The 14,983-nt window shown below is 58.7% G+C and overlaps 1 protein-coding gene across 15 annotated transcripts; it reads left to right on the forward strand.

Moving 5' to 3' along the window:
- Positions 1 to 2,879: 2,879 nt before the first annotated feature.
- On the forward strand, positions 2,880 to 13,685 carry DENND6B (DENN domain containing 6B). Of its 15 annotated transcripts, none has more exons than XM_087868588.1 (20): positions 2,884 to 3,146; positions 7,757 to 7,795; positions 7,870 to 7,912; positions 8,532 to 8,644; positions 9,010 to 9,090; positions 9,774 to 9,879; positions 9,998 to 10,077; positions 10,165 to 10,227; positions 10,509 to 10,564; positions 11,136 to 11,258; positions 11,348 to 11,443; positions 11,553 to 11,647; positions 11,794 to 11,859; positions 12,044 to 12,108; positions 12,215 to 12,304; positions 12,374 to 12,427; positions 12,766 to 12,875; positions 12,987 to 13,089; positions 13,223 to 13,300; positions 13,382 to 13,685. In XM_087868588.1, exons 1-20 carry the CDS (start codon positions 2,985 to 2,987, stop codon positions 13,502 to 13,504), a joined length of 1,746 nt encoding a protein of 581 aa, XP_087724714.1. In that variant the 5' UTR covers positions 2,884 to 2,984; the 3' UTR covers positions 13,505 to 13,685. The 15 variants fall into 15 exon arrangements, 13 of the variants coding, with proteins under 13 accessions (XP_045671386.1, XP_045671391.1, XP_045671383.1 ...); XM_045815436.2 differs by having other exon boundaries at positions 2,885 to 3,146; positions 13,226 to 13,300; XM_045815435.2 differs by having other exon boundaries at positions 2,883 to 3,146; positions 7,757 to 7,912; positions 9,048 to 9,090; positions 12,796 to 12,875.
- Positions 13,686 to 14,983: the final 1,298 nt, after the last annotated feature.

A 14,983-nucleotide genomic window follows, 5' to 3' on the forward strand; every position in this document is an offset into this window, starting at 1 on the left:
CAACCTTGGTTTCTGACTTCTGCCTTCCAATCTGTAAGACAATACATCTCTGTTGTTTTAAGCCACCTAGCTTGTATCAATTTGTTACATCAGCCTTAGGAAAGAAACATGAACTCCTGATAAGCGTCTTCCCTGGTTGGCAACATTTCACAGCCTTATCACAACTCATTGAGACATTTAAGTGCCTCCTCTGGGACTCCACTGAGAGAGGACCCTGGAGGCTGGAGGCTGGTCTCACCCAAACTTTGCCCCCCAAGGTCCTTTTCTCTTTGCTGATTTTATTTTGTATCCTTTTACCATAATAATGACATAACATAATAATATAGAATGACTATGTGCTGAGTCCTATGAGCCCTCCTAGCAAATTATCAAACCTGGGTGTGATTTCCCAATTCCCAAGCAATAAAAACATTGCTAAGAAAAATTAGAGAAGACCTAAATAAATGGAGCGAAATGTTATGGACATGTTATGGAAAGAAGACTAACATTATTAAGATGGCAGTTCTCTCCAAACTGATCTATAGATTCAATGCAATACCTGGGAAAGTTTCAGCAGGTGGTCTTTTGTTTTTTGTAGAAATTGACAAGCTAGGGGCACCTGGGTGGTTCAGTTGGTTAAACGTCTGCCTTCAGCTCAGGTCATGATCCCGGGACCCTGTGATGGAGTCAGGCTCCCTGCTCAGCAGGGAGTTTGTTTCTCCCTCTGCCTGTTGCTTCCCCGGCTGGTGCTCTATCACTGTCTAATAAATAAATAGTCTTTAAAAAATGCAGGGGCACCTGGGTGGCTCAGTCATTAAGCATCTGCCTTCAGCTCAGGTCATGATCCTGGGGTTCTGGGATCAAGCCCCACAATGCAACTGGCTCCCTGCTCAGCGGGAAGCCTGCTTCTCACTTTCCCTCTGCCACTCCCCCTTCTTGTCTTCCCTCTCTCGCTGTGTCTGTCAAATAAATAAATAAAATATTTTTTTTAAATGCAAAGGATCAACAGGGTAATGGAAAAACCAACTGTGGTATGATCACAAAATAGAAGCATACACAGCAGTAAGAAGGGGTGAGCTCATGAAATACACCTCAAAATGGATGAATCCCGAAAACATTATGGTGACTGAAAGAAGCCAGACACACAAGACTTCATACTGTATGATTCTGTTTCATGAACTTCTAGAACAGGGTCATTAGTGGTGCAAAGAATCAGAGTAATGGAGTGTGGTTGTGCAGGGCAACTGGAAAGAGGCATGAGGGGACCTCCTGCGGTGATGGTGATGTTCCTTTCTCTTCTCGCTAGTTCTTTGGGTTAATGGTGATTCTAAGATTCATGCACTTCACTATATAGAAATTTTACCCCCCAAAAAAGGGGGAAAAAAGGAACTAAAAAGTACTAGTTAATAACACACGTACTGAAGTATTTAGGGGTGAGAGCATTGATGTCTACAACTGTCTGAAATTAATCCAAAATTAAGATGGATTGATGGATGAAGACAGGAAAGGACAGACCTAGAAAACAGGATAAAACAGATACAACAAAATATTAATTACTGATGTAGATTCCAGGTAGTAGGTAAATGGATGGTCATGGGAGAGTTCATTTATCCTTCCTGTATATTTGAACACTTCATAACAGAACGTGGAAAACATTTGACTGCACATCACTGTGTAAATGGTAGCAGTTTCTCTATCTTGACTTATAAAATGATGGCATCTTAAGTTCAATGCCATGCGATCATTGTAAAGGATAATTCTGTAGCTCATCAAATATCCAAGGCCTTTATCTTCCATGCAGTTAGGTCGGGTCCATGCGACCAGCTTTGGCCCTCGGTCTGTAAGTAGTGATATATACATCACTTGCCGACCAAGGCAATTAACAACTAGTAGGCTTCATTACTCTCCTGTCCACTGCCAGTGACCCGGGAGGCATGCATTCTGGAGGTATATATAGCGAAGGAGAGCCACCTGACTCCCCACCAGGCGATGCGTGCGTGGAAAAGCCATTGGGACTTGGAGGCCGTGACTCCGGCCTGGGCTAGCTTAGCCTAATTTGGAGGGGGAGCTTTCATACAAACTCAAATACACACGGCACGTCTGATCAGGTAAATTGCTGTCTCAGCTCCGCACTCGCCCTTGGGAGGTGGAGGACTGCCGGCGCGTCTGCAGCCACTTTGCGGGGGAGGGGACATTCCCGCCTGCAAGGCTCCGCCGACAAGGAGCGTTGGGGGGAGACGGGAGGCCATGGGGGAGCGGGGACTTGGCCTGGCCGCCTGGCGTCTCCCTCGAGGCGCAGGTGGCTCGCACGATAGCTGATACAGGCATTCTACTCAGTTTCGATCGACAGGCCTGAGCGTGCAAGGCAGCCCAACCGGGTCACAGAGGCGAGGCAGAGGCGGGCGCGGGCCGCACGGAGGGCGAGGCCCTGGAGACAACGATGCCCCGGTCAGTGCTGCCATGCGACCCCACGCCTCGAGGCGACCCCAGGGAGAACAAGAGCGGGAGACCCGGAATCGCTAGGCAATGTTCCAATTAGGCTGGAATCCGTGTCTGACGGCTAGCAGGGTGTCAGCGACGATGCACTCTGGTTGTGAAAGCCGGCAGCACACGCTCCCTCCAGCCTCCAGTCCACACCCTGCTCGGGTCTCCCCGCTCCGCAGCGCTGCGCCCCCGGAATCCCCGACCCCCGTCTGACCCGACTTCCCAGGGTCTCCCGCGGCGCAGCCACCGCCCTCCCCGGAAGTTCCTCCTCCTGGCTCTGGCCTCTCTGGCCCGAGCGGGCCCTTCTCTCTGGTGAGCTGGGCGCCGCTCCGCCGCACTGCACTCCTCCGGCCGCCAGGGGCGCGGAGGCCGCGGCGGGCACCTCTGGTCTGAGGCGGCCGCTCGACTGCTCCGCGGCGCGGTCCCTTCCGGTGCCGAGGCCGCCGCCTCCGGGCTGTTCCCCCGGCAACGCCTCGGAACGGTTCCCCCGGCAACGCGCGGCGGGTGCAGTCCCGGCAGCCATGGACGCGCTGTCCCGCGCCGGGCCTCGCCGGGCTCGCGGCCGCCTGGGCGCGGCGTCCCCCGGAGCGCGGGCTGCGGCGGCGCCCTGGGCGCGCTTCTCGGCCTGGCTGGAGTGCGTGTGCGTGGTCACTTTCGACCTGGAGCTGGGCCAGGCGCTCGAGGTGAGTGGGGCGGCCGAGGGGCGGCGGCGGGGGCGGCGCGGGCCCTGCTCTGTCGGCCCCGGCAGCCCGGGAGCTGTCTGCGCGTGAGGAGTCCGCGGGCCGACCCCGCGGGCGGCCTTTTCCTCCTCCGAAGCCCTGCGCCGGCCTTCCCACCGGGATGCAGGAGATGGGGGCCCTGCACTTGGGGTAACCGAAGTGGTGCTCTTGGTTTTCCCCGGGAAAGTCCGCCTCGTTTTTCCCCTGCCCCCACGAGCTGCGGTACCTCCCCTGCTCGGGTGCTCCAACCAGAACCCCGGGGTCAAGCAGCATTTGAGACGCCTTAGCTCTGTTGCTGCCACCCCTCCTGACTGTCCTTCAAAGTTCAACCTTTGTGGCTGTCTTGCTTAAAACCCTCCCGCTCCTCCTCGTTCACTTAGAATCATATCCAGACTCACCCGTCAGCCTTCTGTTCACCAGCTGCACCCTCCTCACCGGGCCTGGGGAGTTCCCATCCTGGGCAGCTTCTCTTCCTCCGTGCATCTTCACGCATCCGTGGAAACGTGGAGACTCGGGAGGGAGGCCTCCCGCAGGCCTGTCAGAATGGGCTTGCCTATGCTCCGAAGGCCGGGGTACAGAGCGGGGAGCTGTGGAGACGTCGGCTTCGCCACACTGTCAGAAGGAACGTTCTGAGAGCCCGAGAGCTAGTACATCTGTGACCGCAGATGGCTGGGATGAGGCTAGACAGCCATCCTCGGGAAGGGGTGTGTTCGAAGGCTTTGCTGAACCCGAGAGGCGGTGGGACCCCCCCCCCCCCGCCGCCGTCTTCTAAACAGAAAGGGCCAGTCCTTATCGAGGACTTTTGCATCCCAGTACTGTGCCCAGCTGTCTGTGGACACCCCGTTCCAGCACAGCATCCCCACCAGGCGTGCATTACTGTGGTAGCCCCACTTGATGGAGGGACCTGAGCACAGAGAGCTGAGGTGATCTGCCCTGTGTTACAGAGCCCACATTCTTGCCATTGCCCAGGTTGCTCCTCATAAAATCACAAGAGAAGTTAAGAGATTCTTCTGCTGCCTTAAGGCATTCTCACGTACATTTTTTCTAGAACGTAACCATTTAGAAAGTTAGTTTTAAGTGAGTACTAGTAAAGGCTCTGTGTGCTTGGCCTTCTGAGCCTTTGGTGACGCGGCACAGCTGTGGCAGGGGGTGTTGGGGACCCACGGCCCCTCCAAATCACCAACTCCATGTGGGAATTGGGCCATGAATCTATCAGACAGTACGGCCACACAGTCCTCATCAGGTTTGCTTCTTGATCGGGGTCATTTCAGTTGAACCTTCCGGGTTTTGAGGAGCACCTGCCCCGTGCTCACTTATTCACAGCATGGACGGCCTGAGCACCGCAAACACCCCAGCATTGTATGAGGTGCTGGGCTGCCTTCCAGGAGCTCATGGCCCACAGACGCTCTGTGGGCAAAGGCAGCTCAGAGGAAGGGGTAGGACATGGCCAATCTTGGAGGGTGGGACAGAGGCAGCCGGGCAGGGGAGAAGGGGCTGCTTCAGGTAACCCCTCCCTCAGAAAAGCCAGCAAAAACAAAGGCAAGGAACTGTCCGTTCATTCATCCAGTAAACCAAGTACTGAGCAACTGTCACCAGCCAAGCCCTACACTACCAGTGCCTAGGCGAGAAGACAAGGCCCTGCCCTCCAGCAGTTCACATTCTGTGCTAGAGACACAGCAGTTCGTCACCCTCAGCGCACACAGGCTATGGGGGGGAGGGAGGGTTCCAAGCAGATATGTACACTGAAGCCTGCAGGTGAGGCAGAGGAGGGTGGGCAAGGCCTTCTGTGTGTGTGTGGGGGGGTAAGAACCTGTGAATCAGCTGAGGAGAGGGCCTGACTGCACCATCTCAGCTCTTCACATCCCAGCGCATCTGGGAAGCCTGTGGAGCAAACTCTGGCTGGAGGGCCCAAAGAGGCCCTCTCCACAGCGGTGTTCATGTCCTCCCAGGACATAGCTCCAACACAGCACAGTCTCAGGACCCTTTACAGTGTTAAAAATTATTGATGACTCCGAAAAGCTTTTTGTATGGGTCATACCTACCAACGTTTACTGAATTAGAAGTGAAAACTGAGGGGCGCCTGGGTGGCTCAGTCGTTAAGCGTCTGCCTTCGGCTCAGGGCGTGATCCCAGAGTCCTGGGATCGAGCCCCACTTCAGGCTCCCTGTTGGGAGCCTGCTTCTTCTTCTCCCACTCCCCCTGCTTGTGTTCCCTTTCTCACTGGCTGTCTCTCTGTCAAATAAATAAATAAAATCTTTTAAAAAAAAAGTTAAAACAAAATTTAAAAATACTTATTAAGCTATTGTAAAAAAATAAATACTGTATTTGTTAACATAAATAGTTTCATGAAAATAGCCATATTTTCCAAAATAAAATTTAGTGAAAAGAGTAGTATCATTTGACACTTTCACAAACCTTTTTTTAATTATTTATTTGAAGATTTTATTTATATGTAGAGAGAGAGCGCATGTGAGTGACTAGGGGGGGAAGGGCAGAGAATCTTAGGCAGACTCCCTGCTGAGCACGGAGCCTGATGTTGCGCCTGAGGTCATGACCTGAGCTGAAACCAAGATGCTTAACCCCCTGAGCCACCCAGGCACCCCGTACTTTGACAACCCTTTTACACATCTGGCTAGATAGAAGTCGGCTGGAGTCCCGCATCAGTTTCTGCTGTGCATTCTGTGATGGTCTGTGGTGCGGCCTCTGCAAACAGCACTGCACACAAGTGAGAGGATGGGCGTGGAGGAGGCCACTTGGACCTCGGCGAGTGCTAGGGCGCCCAGGTCACACTGGAGCACTGTCCGAGGGAGGTACCTTCTCAAGGGACACTGGCCACATCTGTCTTCCTCAGGGATGATGGGGTTATAGGAGCAGCAACCGTGTTGGCCCAGCAGAAACAAGGCCCTCATGGGCCTGGGAGGCAGGGTCCTCAGGCAGCATAATTCCTTATTTTCTGCCTCTCTCTGAGGGTCGGTTCCATTCCTTTCCTCCTTGAGGCATGGCTCAACTTGGACTTCCCTCTGGTTTCTGCTCCCAGGAGAGGCTGTACCAGGCCATAAACATGGGTTCCCTGGCCATGGATACAGAGGCCAACGTGGCCTGCTTCGATGCTGCAAGACTCCTTTCAGATCAGATTCGGACCCTTGGAGGCCCGTTGCCCCAGCTGTCAGGCACCTGCCTTTCCTTGGCCCTCTTTGACACAGACACCTGACGGCTTGGCTGAGTGGTCCTGTGGCCCCTGCCCTTCTTGGAGCTGTCCCAAGGTGCCTCTGTGGGTCCAGTTCCATAGACAAATTCCCTTCAGCTCCTGTCCCTTCTCTCAGCCCTTCCTTCTTGTTGCCTCCTGAGCTGACATCTCGTTGAGGTTTCTACACGACTTTCTGTTCTATTCTACCTCGAAGATGTGTTTTCAGACACGTCACAGATACCGTATTGGTGAGGGTGTACTCCCTGCCAGGGCCAGGAATCCCTGTCCTCAGGACACTGGTATGCAGAAGAGGGAGCACAGCAGTAAGCCTGTGCAAAGGACAAGCAGTGCATCCTTCCAACAGTGCAAACCCCAGGACATGGCACCGCACTCCGTCTGGGGGTTCAGGCAACACCCCAGAAGCCTCATTTCAGCGAAAACCCAACTCCTCCTCGGTGTTGAATTTTGGGGGACAGGGCAAGTTGGGGCTGCACTCATGCAAGCCCGCGGCTCCTGACCCCCTGTAGACTCCCAGCGCTGTCACTTCCGGAGAGCACAGGCCAGGACAGCAGCAAAGCCCAAGGCACACCAGCTCTCGGGAAGACACCTCAGAGGCCCTCTGGGATTGAGGGCTATGGGGCTCCCTGCCTTCTTGGTATTCTGCCACAAAATCCATTCTGGCCATGGGCCTATGCACTGAGCTGCTGAGCCTGAGCGCCAAGCCTCAGCCCACTGCTCCTCTAGGGTGTGGCCTGCCTCCTAGAACATTAAAGGGCTGCTGCTGACCCTGCTGGGGCCCAGGGTGCTCTCCTAGGGCTCTTGCTCCAGGTGGGGTACAGGCCAGAAGCTCCTGGATCCCTGACTAGCAGAGGTTGGGGTGACAGCACTCAGGGTGCTGTCAACAGGCAGGGATGCCACGGTTAGTGACATCTGAGTCAAGACCAGGAGATGAGGAAGCTGGCCAGGCCCCATCTGGGGGAGTAAGCCTGGGAGAATGGTACAGCCCAAGACCCTCTGGCTGAGTAGAGGTGTTCAGGAGGGGGAGGGGAGGGGAGGCAGAGGCCAGCAGGCAGAGCCCTGTGATCACACTCTAGAGGAAAAAGGAGACCACAGGGGGGCTCTCAAAACCACCTTCTGAAGCTGTGGGGACAAACCTTGGGGATAGTAGAAGTGGGGAGGTTCAACCACAGTCTGCAGTCCGTGTGAGGGGTATGGAAGGGAGTGGGGAGCTGGCCCAGGTGTGGTAGCAAGACAAGAGAAGGATAGAGTGGTCTCATGCTGAGAAGGGCCCAGAGGAGGAGGAGGAGGGAACAAGGGAAACACTCCTGCAAGACCAGCACTGCACCCTCGGCCCAGCTGACGGTACCAAGTCCTCTGTGTCCCCGCAGCTGGTGTACCCCAGTGACTTCCGGCTCACGGACAAGGAGGTGGGTCCTGGCCCTCCTGGGAGCACACGTGGCCCTGAATCGAGCTGGTCCTCACCCAGTTTCCTGTGTTTCAGAAAAGCAGCATCTGCTACCTGTCGTTCCCTGACTCCCACTCAGGTAGGCAGCCCCAACTGCAACGTTGGCTCTGGGGCTGGGGGTGGGGAGTGGGTAACAGGAAGAAGGTGGGAGACAAGGCTGTCCAGGAGCCCCTGTAGCCCAGGCCTGGGCATGACCTCCACCAGCATCACTGCCTGTCCATGCCAGCCCCACTCCCCGCTCCACGGAGACACCCAGAGCTCCATACTGCACCAGTGGTGGTCAGGTGCCGCTGATTTTCAAGGAAAGAAGTGTCTCGGGTCAGAGTGATCAGTGGGGTCTGGTCCCCTTCTTTCCACCACAGTGGCCACCAGGAACTCGGTCCTGGCCTTTGCTCTTCTCCAGGGCTCAGGTGTCCAGGCAGGCCTGTTTTTCTGTCACAGACCAGCTGACTGGGCCCCACCAGGGTCTTCCAATGTCCCCCTTGTGCTAGCTGACTGTAGGGGGGCAGTCCCTGCTGCCTCTGTGTGCCGTGTTTATTTTGAAACTCTCAGGTGCAGGAATTAGGACACAGCCTTCCTCGAAGGCAGGGCTTTCTCTCTGCAGTGTTTATGGCCCAGTCTCTGGTCCCCTCCCCGGCATGCTGGCAGGAGAGGTTCCAGCCCTGACACGGGCTGGTGGAGGCTGCCTCCCCTTCCAGGCTGCCTTGGAGACACTCAGTTCAGCTTCCGCATTCGGCAGTGTGGCGGGCAGAGGAGCCCTTGGCATGCCGAGGACCGGCACTACAACAGTGGGGCCCCCATGTCGTTGCAAGTGAGTGTGGGCTGGCTCTCCCCAGAGGCCAGGCTTGGGCTGGTGTGAAGAGGATTTCCAGCTGTTGCAAGCCTCGCCAGCCTACATTGGGGGTGGGCTGGCTCTCCCACCGTGGACTGCTCCAGGCCCCAGAACTACTGACCACTGTGCCTGCAGAGATGTTCTCTGTCCAGGTGCTGGCCGCCTTCTGAGCCAAGCACCCCCAGGCCTGACCCCCAGTCGAGGTGCTGGCCGCCTTCTGAGCCAAGCACCCCCAGGCTTGACCCCCATGCTGGAGAGAGCTATAGCGGCCTTGGCAGGGGGTCTGGGTGGGCAGGAGGGAACGTGGGCAGTGGGCTCGGCCTGGCTGACACTGTTCCTTCCAGAGGGAGCCAGCACACTACTTTGGTTATGTGTACTTCAGACAGGTGAAGGACAGCTCCGTGAAGAGGGGCTACTTCCAAAAGGTGAGCCACCAGGCTTCTTTGGGGTGGTGCTGCTGTGAGGCAGGGCGGGTGGCCATCAGGCTTGGGGTCCTGAGCCTCCAGAAATGCCCACTCCTCCTGCAGCCCCCAGCCACTTGGCACTGGGTAGAACTCACTGCCCTGGGCCATGTAGGCCGCCCCACCTGGGCAGCAGGTGAGGGGTCAGGGGACGGGTGCTGCTGCACCCAGCTCCCGTGCTGGCCCTTTGGGGAGTGTGCCCTGCTGCCCTGCCTTGCCTGGCACAGCACCCGTGGGCCTCTGTCTCTGAGCTCAGGATATCCCTGCTCCTTGCTGCTGACTGGAGAGGGGCCCTTGTCACACGTTCAAGATTAGGACAACTTCCATCTTGAACTCAGACACCATAAGCAAAAGCTGCTTGACTCCTGGGGAGATCATCCTAGAAATCTTGACCATGTGCATTTCCCTTTGAAGGCCCAGAGCTCAGCTGTCATCTGAGGTTTCCCTGCCCTGTCTGAGGCAGGCTTTGAGTTTTCTTCTGTCTAATAACTCCGGGGTCCAAGTTGGCCCATTCCTGGGGACAGCTATCCTGTGGGGTTTGTGGGATGCACTTCTCTGGGCAGACTCTGGATGAGCCAGGCCTCAGGAGTCCCTGCAGACTCCTGAGTGTCTGGAATTATATCTCTCCGGCCCTGTGGGCCCTGCAGTCTCTGGTGCTCGTGTCCCGCCTGCCCTTTGTCCGGCTGTTCCAGGCACTCCTGAGCCTGATTGCCCCTGAGTACTTCGACAAGTTGGCCCCCTGCCTGGAAGCGGGTGAGTGGCTGTCAGGTGCCGCCAGAGTGTTTCACCGTCCCGGCCATAGCCCCCAGTGGCTTCAACAGGCAGCTGCTGCTTGGAGCAGGCTCCTGACACTGGTCCCCTGTGTCCACAGTGTGCAATGAGATTGACCAGTGGCCAGCCCCTATGCCTGGGCAGACCCTGAACCTGCCTGTTATGGGAGTCGTCCTCCAGGTGAGCGCTGGCCGTCTGGGGAGGGAACGTCCCAGGTTCACGGAGACACCCACGCCCATCTGGCAGCTACTTCCTTTCGTTCCCCAGGTTCACGTCCCGTCCAGGGTGGACAAGCCTGAATACAGTCCTCCGAAGCAGTGTAGCCATGAGGTGGGGGCCCTGCTCCTGGGTCATGCTGCTACACCTCCCACCTACTCAGGCCTCCCTGCCCTTGCTAGGGGCCCTGTGGGGTGGCCAGACCCTAGGCAAAGCTAGGAACCTGCATCTTGCCATGGGGCTGGGTGCCCCCAACCCTCTCCAGTGCTGTGGGGGTGGGGAGGTGTGCAGGGCAGGAGCTGCAGCCCCGAGGGCTCTTCTGGGGTGAAGGTGCTGCTTGGGGCTTGTGGGGTGCCAGCCTTGCCCTCAGCCTGACTCCACCCCCCTCCTCTCAGAACCTGCTGCCCGCCCCAGTGGTCCTCACCAGCGTCCATGAACTGGATCTGTTCAGGTGAGCCCTGTAGGCCCCTGCCTGTTGGCTGAAGAGGTGGTGAGGGGACCCATGAGGTGAAGCCTTGCAGGGTAGGGGCCACCAGAGGGACTGCCTGTCAGAAGTGAACCTTTGGCCGGTTCCATGAGGGAGACTTGTACAGAAGAGGAGCTCAGGGCCCTGCTGCCTCTACCTAGAGGAAATGGGCACAGTGGGCAGGAAGGTCCCAGAAGTCAGGTGCAGGGAAGGGAGCCGCTGCCTTGGGAGATACTTGCTGCCTGAAGCTGCTCCCCTCCAAGCAAGTCTGTGAGGGAACCAGGCTTTGGAGACCGAGCTGCCCTGTGCAAGACGCAGGGGCCAGAGCTGCTGGCTTATGCGTGGGGGTGCAGGGCCAGGCCACGGCAAGTGCATCACCAGGGTGTGGGGCGGCCCTAGACACCCCCTCAGCATCTTCAGATGTCCTCGCCACCTTACCTCCAGGGCAGTGCCTGGTGTTCACCTAGAGCTGGGCCTACCTGGTGGGGGAGGGAGGGTCAAGGGCTGGGAGCCTCCTCCCCTGCCGGGCTTCCCTGACCGGCCCTGCTTGACACAGGTGCTTCCAGCCTGTGCTGACCCACGTGCAGACTCTGTGGGAGCTCATGCTCCTTGGGGAGCCCCTGGTGGTCCTGGCACCCTCGCCTGCCATGTCCTCAGAGATAGTGCTGGCCTTAATCAGGTAGGCCGGGCAGCAGAGGGAGGGGGTGCCAGGGGCACTGGAGCAGCCCTGGCTGTGCTTACCGCCCCTGCTGCGCCCCCACCCGACAGCTGCCTGCAGCCTCTCAAGTTCTGCTGCGACTACCGCCCCTACTTCACCATCCATGACAGCGAGTTCAAGGAGTTCACCACACGCACGCAGGCCCCGTAAGTGCCCTGCCCATGCCGCATCCTCCACCTCCCTGTGCCCCACCTCCCTGGGCCTGCCTCTGCCCCTTCTCTCTCTCTCTCTCTCTCTCTTCTCTCCTCTCTCTAGACCAAACGTGGTCCTGGGAGTCACAAACCCTTTCTTTATCAAAACACTCCAGCACTGGCCCCACATCCTCCGTGTTGGAGAGCCCAAGATGTCAGGTGAGGCTGGCCTGTCCTCTGTCCAGGTGACCTGGGGAGGTGGGGCTCGGGGCTCGGAGGCCCACCGAGCAAGGGGCCGGGGGGGCTCTGAGCCCGTGAAGTGTGGAGCTGCGGCACTGAGGCCCAGCACTGGGTGTGTTCCGTAGGGGATCTTCCTAAGCAGGTCAAGCTGAAAAAGCCCTCTAGGCTGAAGACCCTTGACACCAAACCAGGTGTGTGCCCCTTGGGCCCGGGCCCCTCCTCTCCTCCAGAACCCAGGCAGAGGGCTCTGAGTTCTTAGGGAGCCTTCTCTCCTTCACCTGGTGGGAGGTGGGCATAGATGTGCAGTCGCAGCCAAAGGGGGTGGGGCTGTGGGGGGAGGCCGTTCGGGACAGGCCAGCTCTGCCCTCCCGCCAGGCCTTTACACCGCGTACTCGGCCCACCTCCACCGGGACAAGGCGCTGCTCAAACGGCTGCTCAAGGTACAGGCTGGGGGAGGCCCAAGAAGTGGGGCGGGGGTGGGGGGAGTGTGCTTGCTCTTTGTAAAGGGCTGCATTGGAGTTGAGCCCATGCCTCCCCTTCCCTTAGGGGCTGCAGAAGAAGAGGCCATGGGACACACAGACAGCACTGCTGAGACGGCACCTCCTGGAGCTCACGCAGAGCTTCATCATCCCCCTGGTGAGGCCAGGGCGGGAGGGGGAGGGGGCAGAGGGCCATGGCCCCAGGCTCACTCCCCTCCCCCACCAGGAACACTACATGGCCAGCCTCATGCCCCTGCAGAAGAGCATCACACCCTGGAAGGTGCGGGTCCAGGTGGCGGTCTGGGGAAGGCCTGGGAGGGTGGGTTCCTGTCCTAATTCTGGAAGAAGGAAGGTCTGGGAGGGAGGGAGGGAGGAGGAGGTCATTGGGTGTGCAGGAGTCCCCAGGGCTCTAGGCTGTCCCCAGCATGCCAGACATCCCTCATAGGACGCAAAAATGGGGGCCACACATGAGGGGCTCTGTCCAGGGAAGGGTGGGGGCTGTGGGTCCTCACGTGGCTGAGGAGTGTGGCAGGGAAGGGTTCTGGCCAGCTGAGGGGCAGGGCTTGCTTGTGAGGCTGTGTCCCCCACCAACCTGGGCTCACCAGGCCCCTGTCTCAGACTCCTCCCCAGATCCGCCCCTTCCGCCAGGATGACTTCCTGCGTAGCCTGGAGCATGCAGGGCCCCAGCTCACCTGTATCCTCAAGGGCGACTGGCTGGGCCTCTACAGGTGGGTGGATGGCAGAAGGGATCCTGAGGCTCCTGCAGTGGTTGGTACAGTCTGCCCTTGCACACGGGGTCACAGGGTCATCCCACAGCTGCTGCATCTTGCCACCCACAGGCGGTTTTTCAAGTCCCCCCACTTTGATGGCTGGTACCGGCAGCGGCACAAAGAGATGGCCCAGAAGCTGGAGGCTTTGCACCTTGAGGCTATCTGTGAAGCGGTAAGGGGGAGCTGAGACTGGGGGAGGAAGTGGGGGCATGCATGCCCAGAGCAGGGGCTGGGGGGGTGGGGTTAGGCACAGGCCCAGGGGCAGAGTGAGGCCTTGGCGATGGATGGCTCCATCTTGTCCCCAGCAGAACATCGAGACTTGGATGAAGGACAAGTCTGAGGTGGAGGTCGTGGACCTGGTCCTAAAACTTCGGGAGAAGCTGGTGAGATGCCTTCTGGCCCTGTCTAGCCTCCACCAGCCAGATGTGGAGGTCACCTGCCCCTGACCATTGCTGCCCCTGCAGGTGCAGGCACAGGGACACCAGCTCCCGGTGAAGGAGGCGACACTACAGCGGGCACAGCTGTACATCGAGACGGTCATCGGCTCTTTGCCCAAGGACCTGCAGGCTGTCCTGTGCCCCTCCTAGGACAGGGCCGAGGGGCGAGGTCCAGGGGCCTGGGTCTGGCCAAGCTTCCTTCTCCTCAGTGAGAGGTGGCCTCGACCAGGCACGAGCTCCCCAACCCGAGCTCCCTGCTGCTGCTCTCCAGCCTCGGTCCCCTGTCGACACCACTGTTGTTTCAGCAGTAAAGGTGGCGTTTGGACCCACAGCCTGGCCCCTGACTATTGGCGGATCACGTGCTGGCCAGAGCCTTACCCCCCCCCCCCCCCGGGTCCCACCTGCCCTCTTCAGGGCCCCACGGCTGGGAGGCGGGGCTGGCTGTGAGCCCTCACTGCTCTGGGCACAGGGCCACCCGCCCCCTGTGGTGCCCACCTGCCCAAGCCCTGGGGCCCCAGGCCTTGTATTTGGTATGTCCTTTAGCCCCACCAGGCTGCCCGGCCCAAGATGGAAGGAGGCAGCTGTTAGGCACACCCCTCTTATCACATAGCCAGCCACACGTTTTGAAGGGGGACAGGGGGACAGGGATACTTGGCTATTATGGTCATTGGCTGGGGGGGGGGGCAAAGGCCCATTTGCCGAGGTGGAGCTTTGCTCTGTAGTTTGCTGGGAGGCGTCCAGGAGGGTCTGAGGCATCGTCCCGGGTCCCACTCTTGGAGCACCGGCCGGGCATGCTTCTGTGTGCTCTGCCCAGTGCTGCTTCTTGTCTGACAGGCACTCGAGCTGGCTCCCTCCCATGTGTCCATCCACCCCCCCCACGCCGTGCAGCCGGAGGGGTTTGGGACTCTAGACTTACCGGATGCCCTCAGCTGCAGCCATCCGTAGCTGCCACGGCCTTGGAGCAGCGGGCTCCTGGGCAAGGAGCGGAAGGGCCCGCAAAAGCTCTAACCTCCCCCGTGTGACACCGTGGAGTGCTGGGCCCAGCGGTACCCAGTGGCTTAGCACAGGGTGACGGCATCGTCAGCCAGCGGGAGGGTGGGCGTGAGGTGTGGACCCAGCGTGGTGAGCCAGCAGGTAAGTCTCCCGACCTCCAGCCCTCACCTCAGACACCTCATCTGAGAGGCGAGGATGTGTAGATGCCTGACTGGGCTCTGCCCCGTGAGGCCTGGACAGGGCTCGGCCTTCTCCCTGAGCACAGGCCAGGGGAGGTGCTTCCTCTTCTGAGTGGCCGCAGTCGGAGTGCTCACTGACCGCTCCACTCCCTCTGTGCTGAGTTTGGCAGACCCGCTGGATGACAGTGGCCGCGGCTCTCAGAAACGCTGCTGTCGACTCGTCCAGCCCTCACGATGGCCTAGGACAGCCTGACACTGTCGCCCCTCTGCAGACGGCTGAGCCCAGTCAGATGCAGGGTCCAAGGACATGGCTGTTAATGGAACAGAACAGCCCGAGAGGGGCAGCAGATCCGTGTTTGCAGAAGAAACAGGCTACAGCTGGGGTAGTGGGAGGCCCCACGCTGGTGGCCCCGAAATGCCACTCTGGGCAGCCTGCCCTGGCTGGCTGGTGTGGAGG

Source organism: Ursus americanus, chromosome 17 (genome assembly GCF_024610735.1).
Source record: "Ursus americanus isolate L20-20 chromosome 17, mUrsAme1.1.p, whole genome shotgun sequence".
Taxonomy (NCBI): Eukaryota; Metazoa; Chordata; class Mammalia; order Carnivora; family Ursidae; genus Ursus; species Ursus americanus.

Excerpts from the sequence above, each read along its gene's own strand:
- DENND6B (XM_045815427.2), top strand. The coding sequence starts at position 2,985 with ATGGACGCGCTGTCCCGCGCCGGGCCTCGCCGGGCTCGCGGCCGCCTG. Across the intron at positions 9,091-9,773 it reads AGAGGGGCTACTTCCAAAAG|TCTCTGGTGCTCGTGTCCCG; the intron begins GTGAGCCACCAG and ends TGGGCCCTGCAG. Across the intron at positions 10,565-11,135 it reads CATGAACTGGATCTGTTCAG|GTGCTTCCAGCCTGTGCTGA; the intron begins GTGAGCCCTGTA and ends TGCTTGACACAG.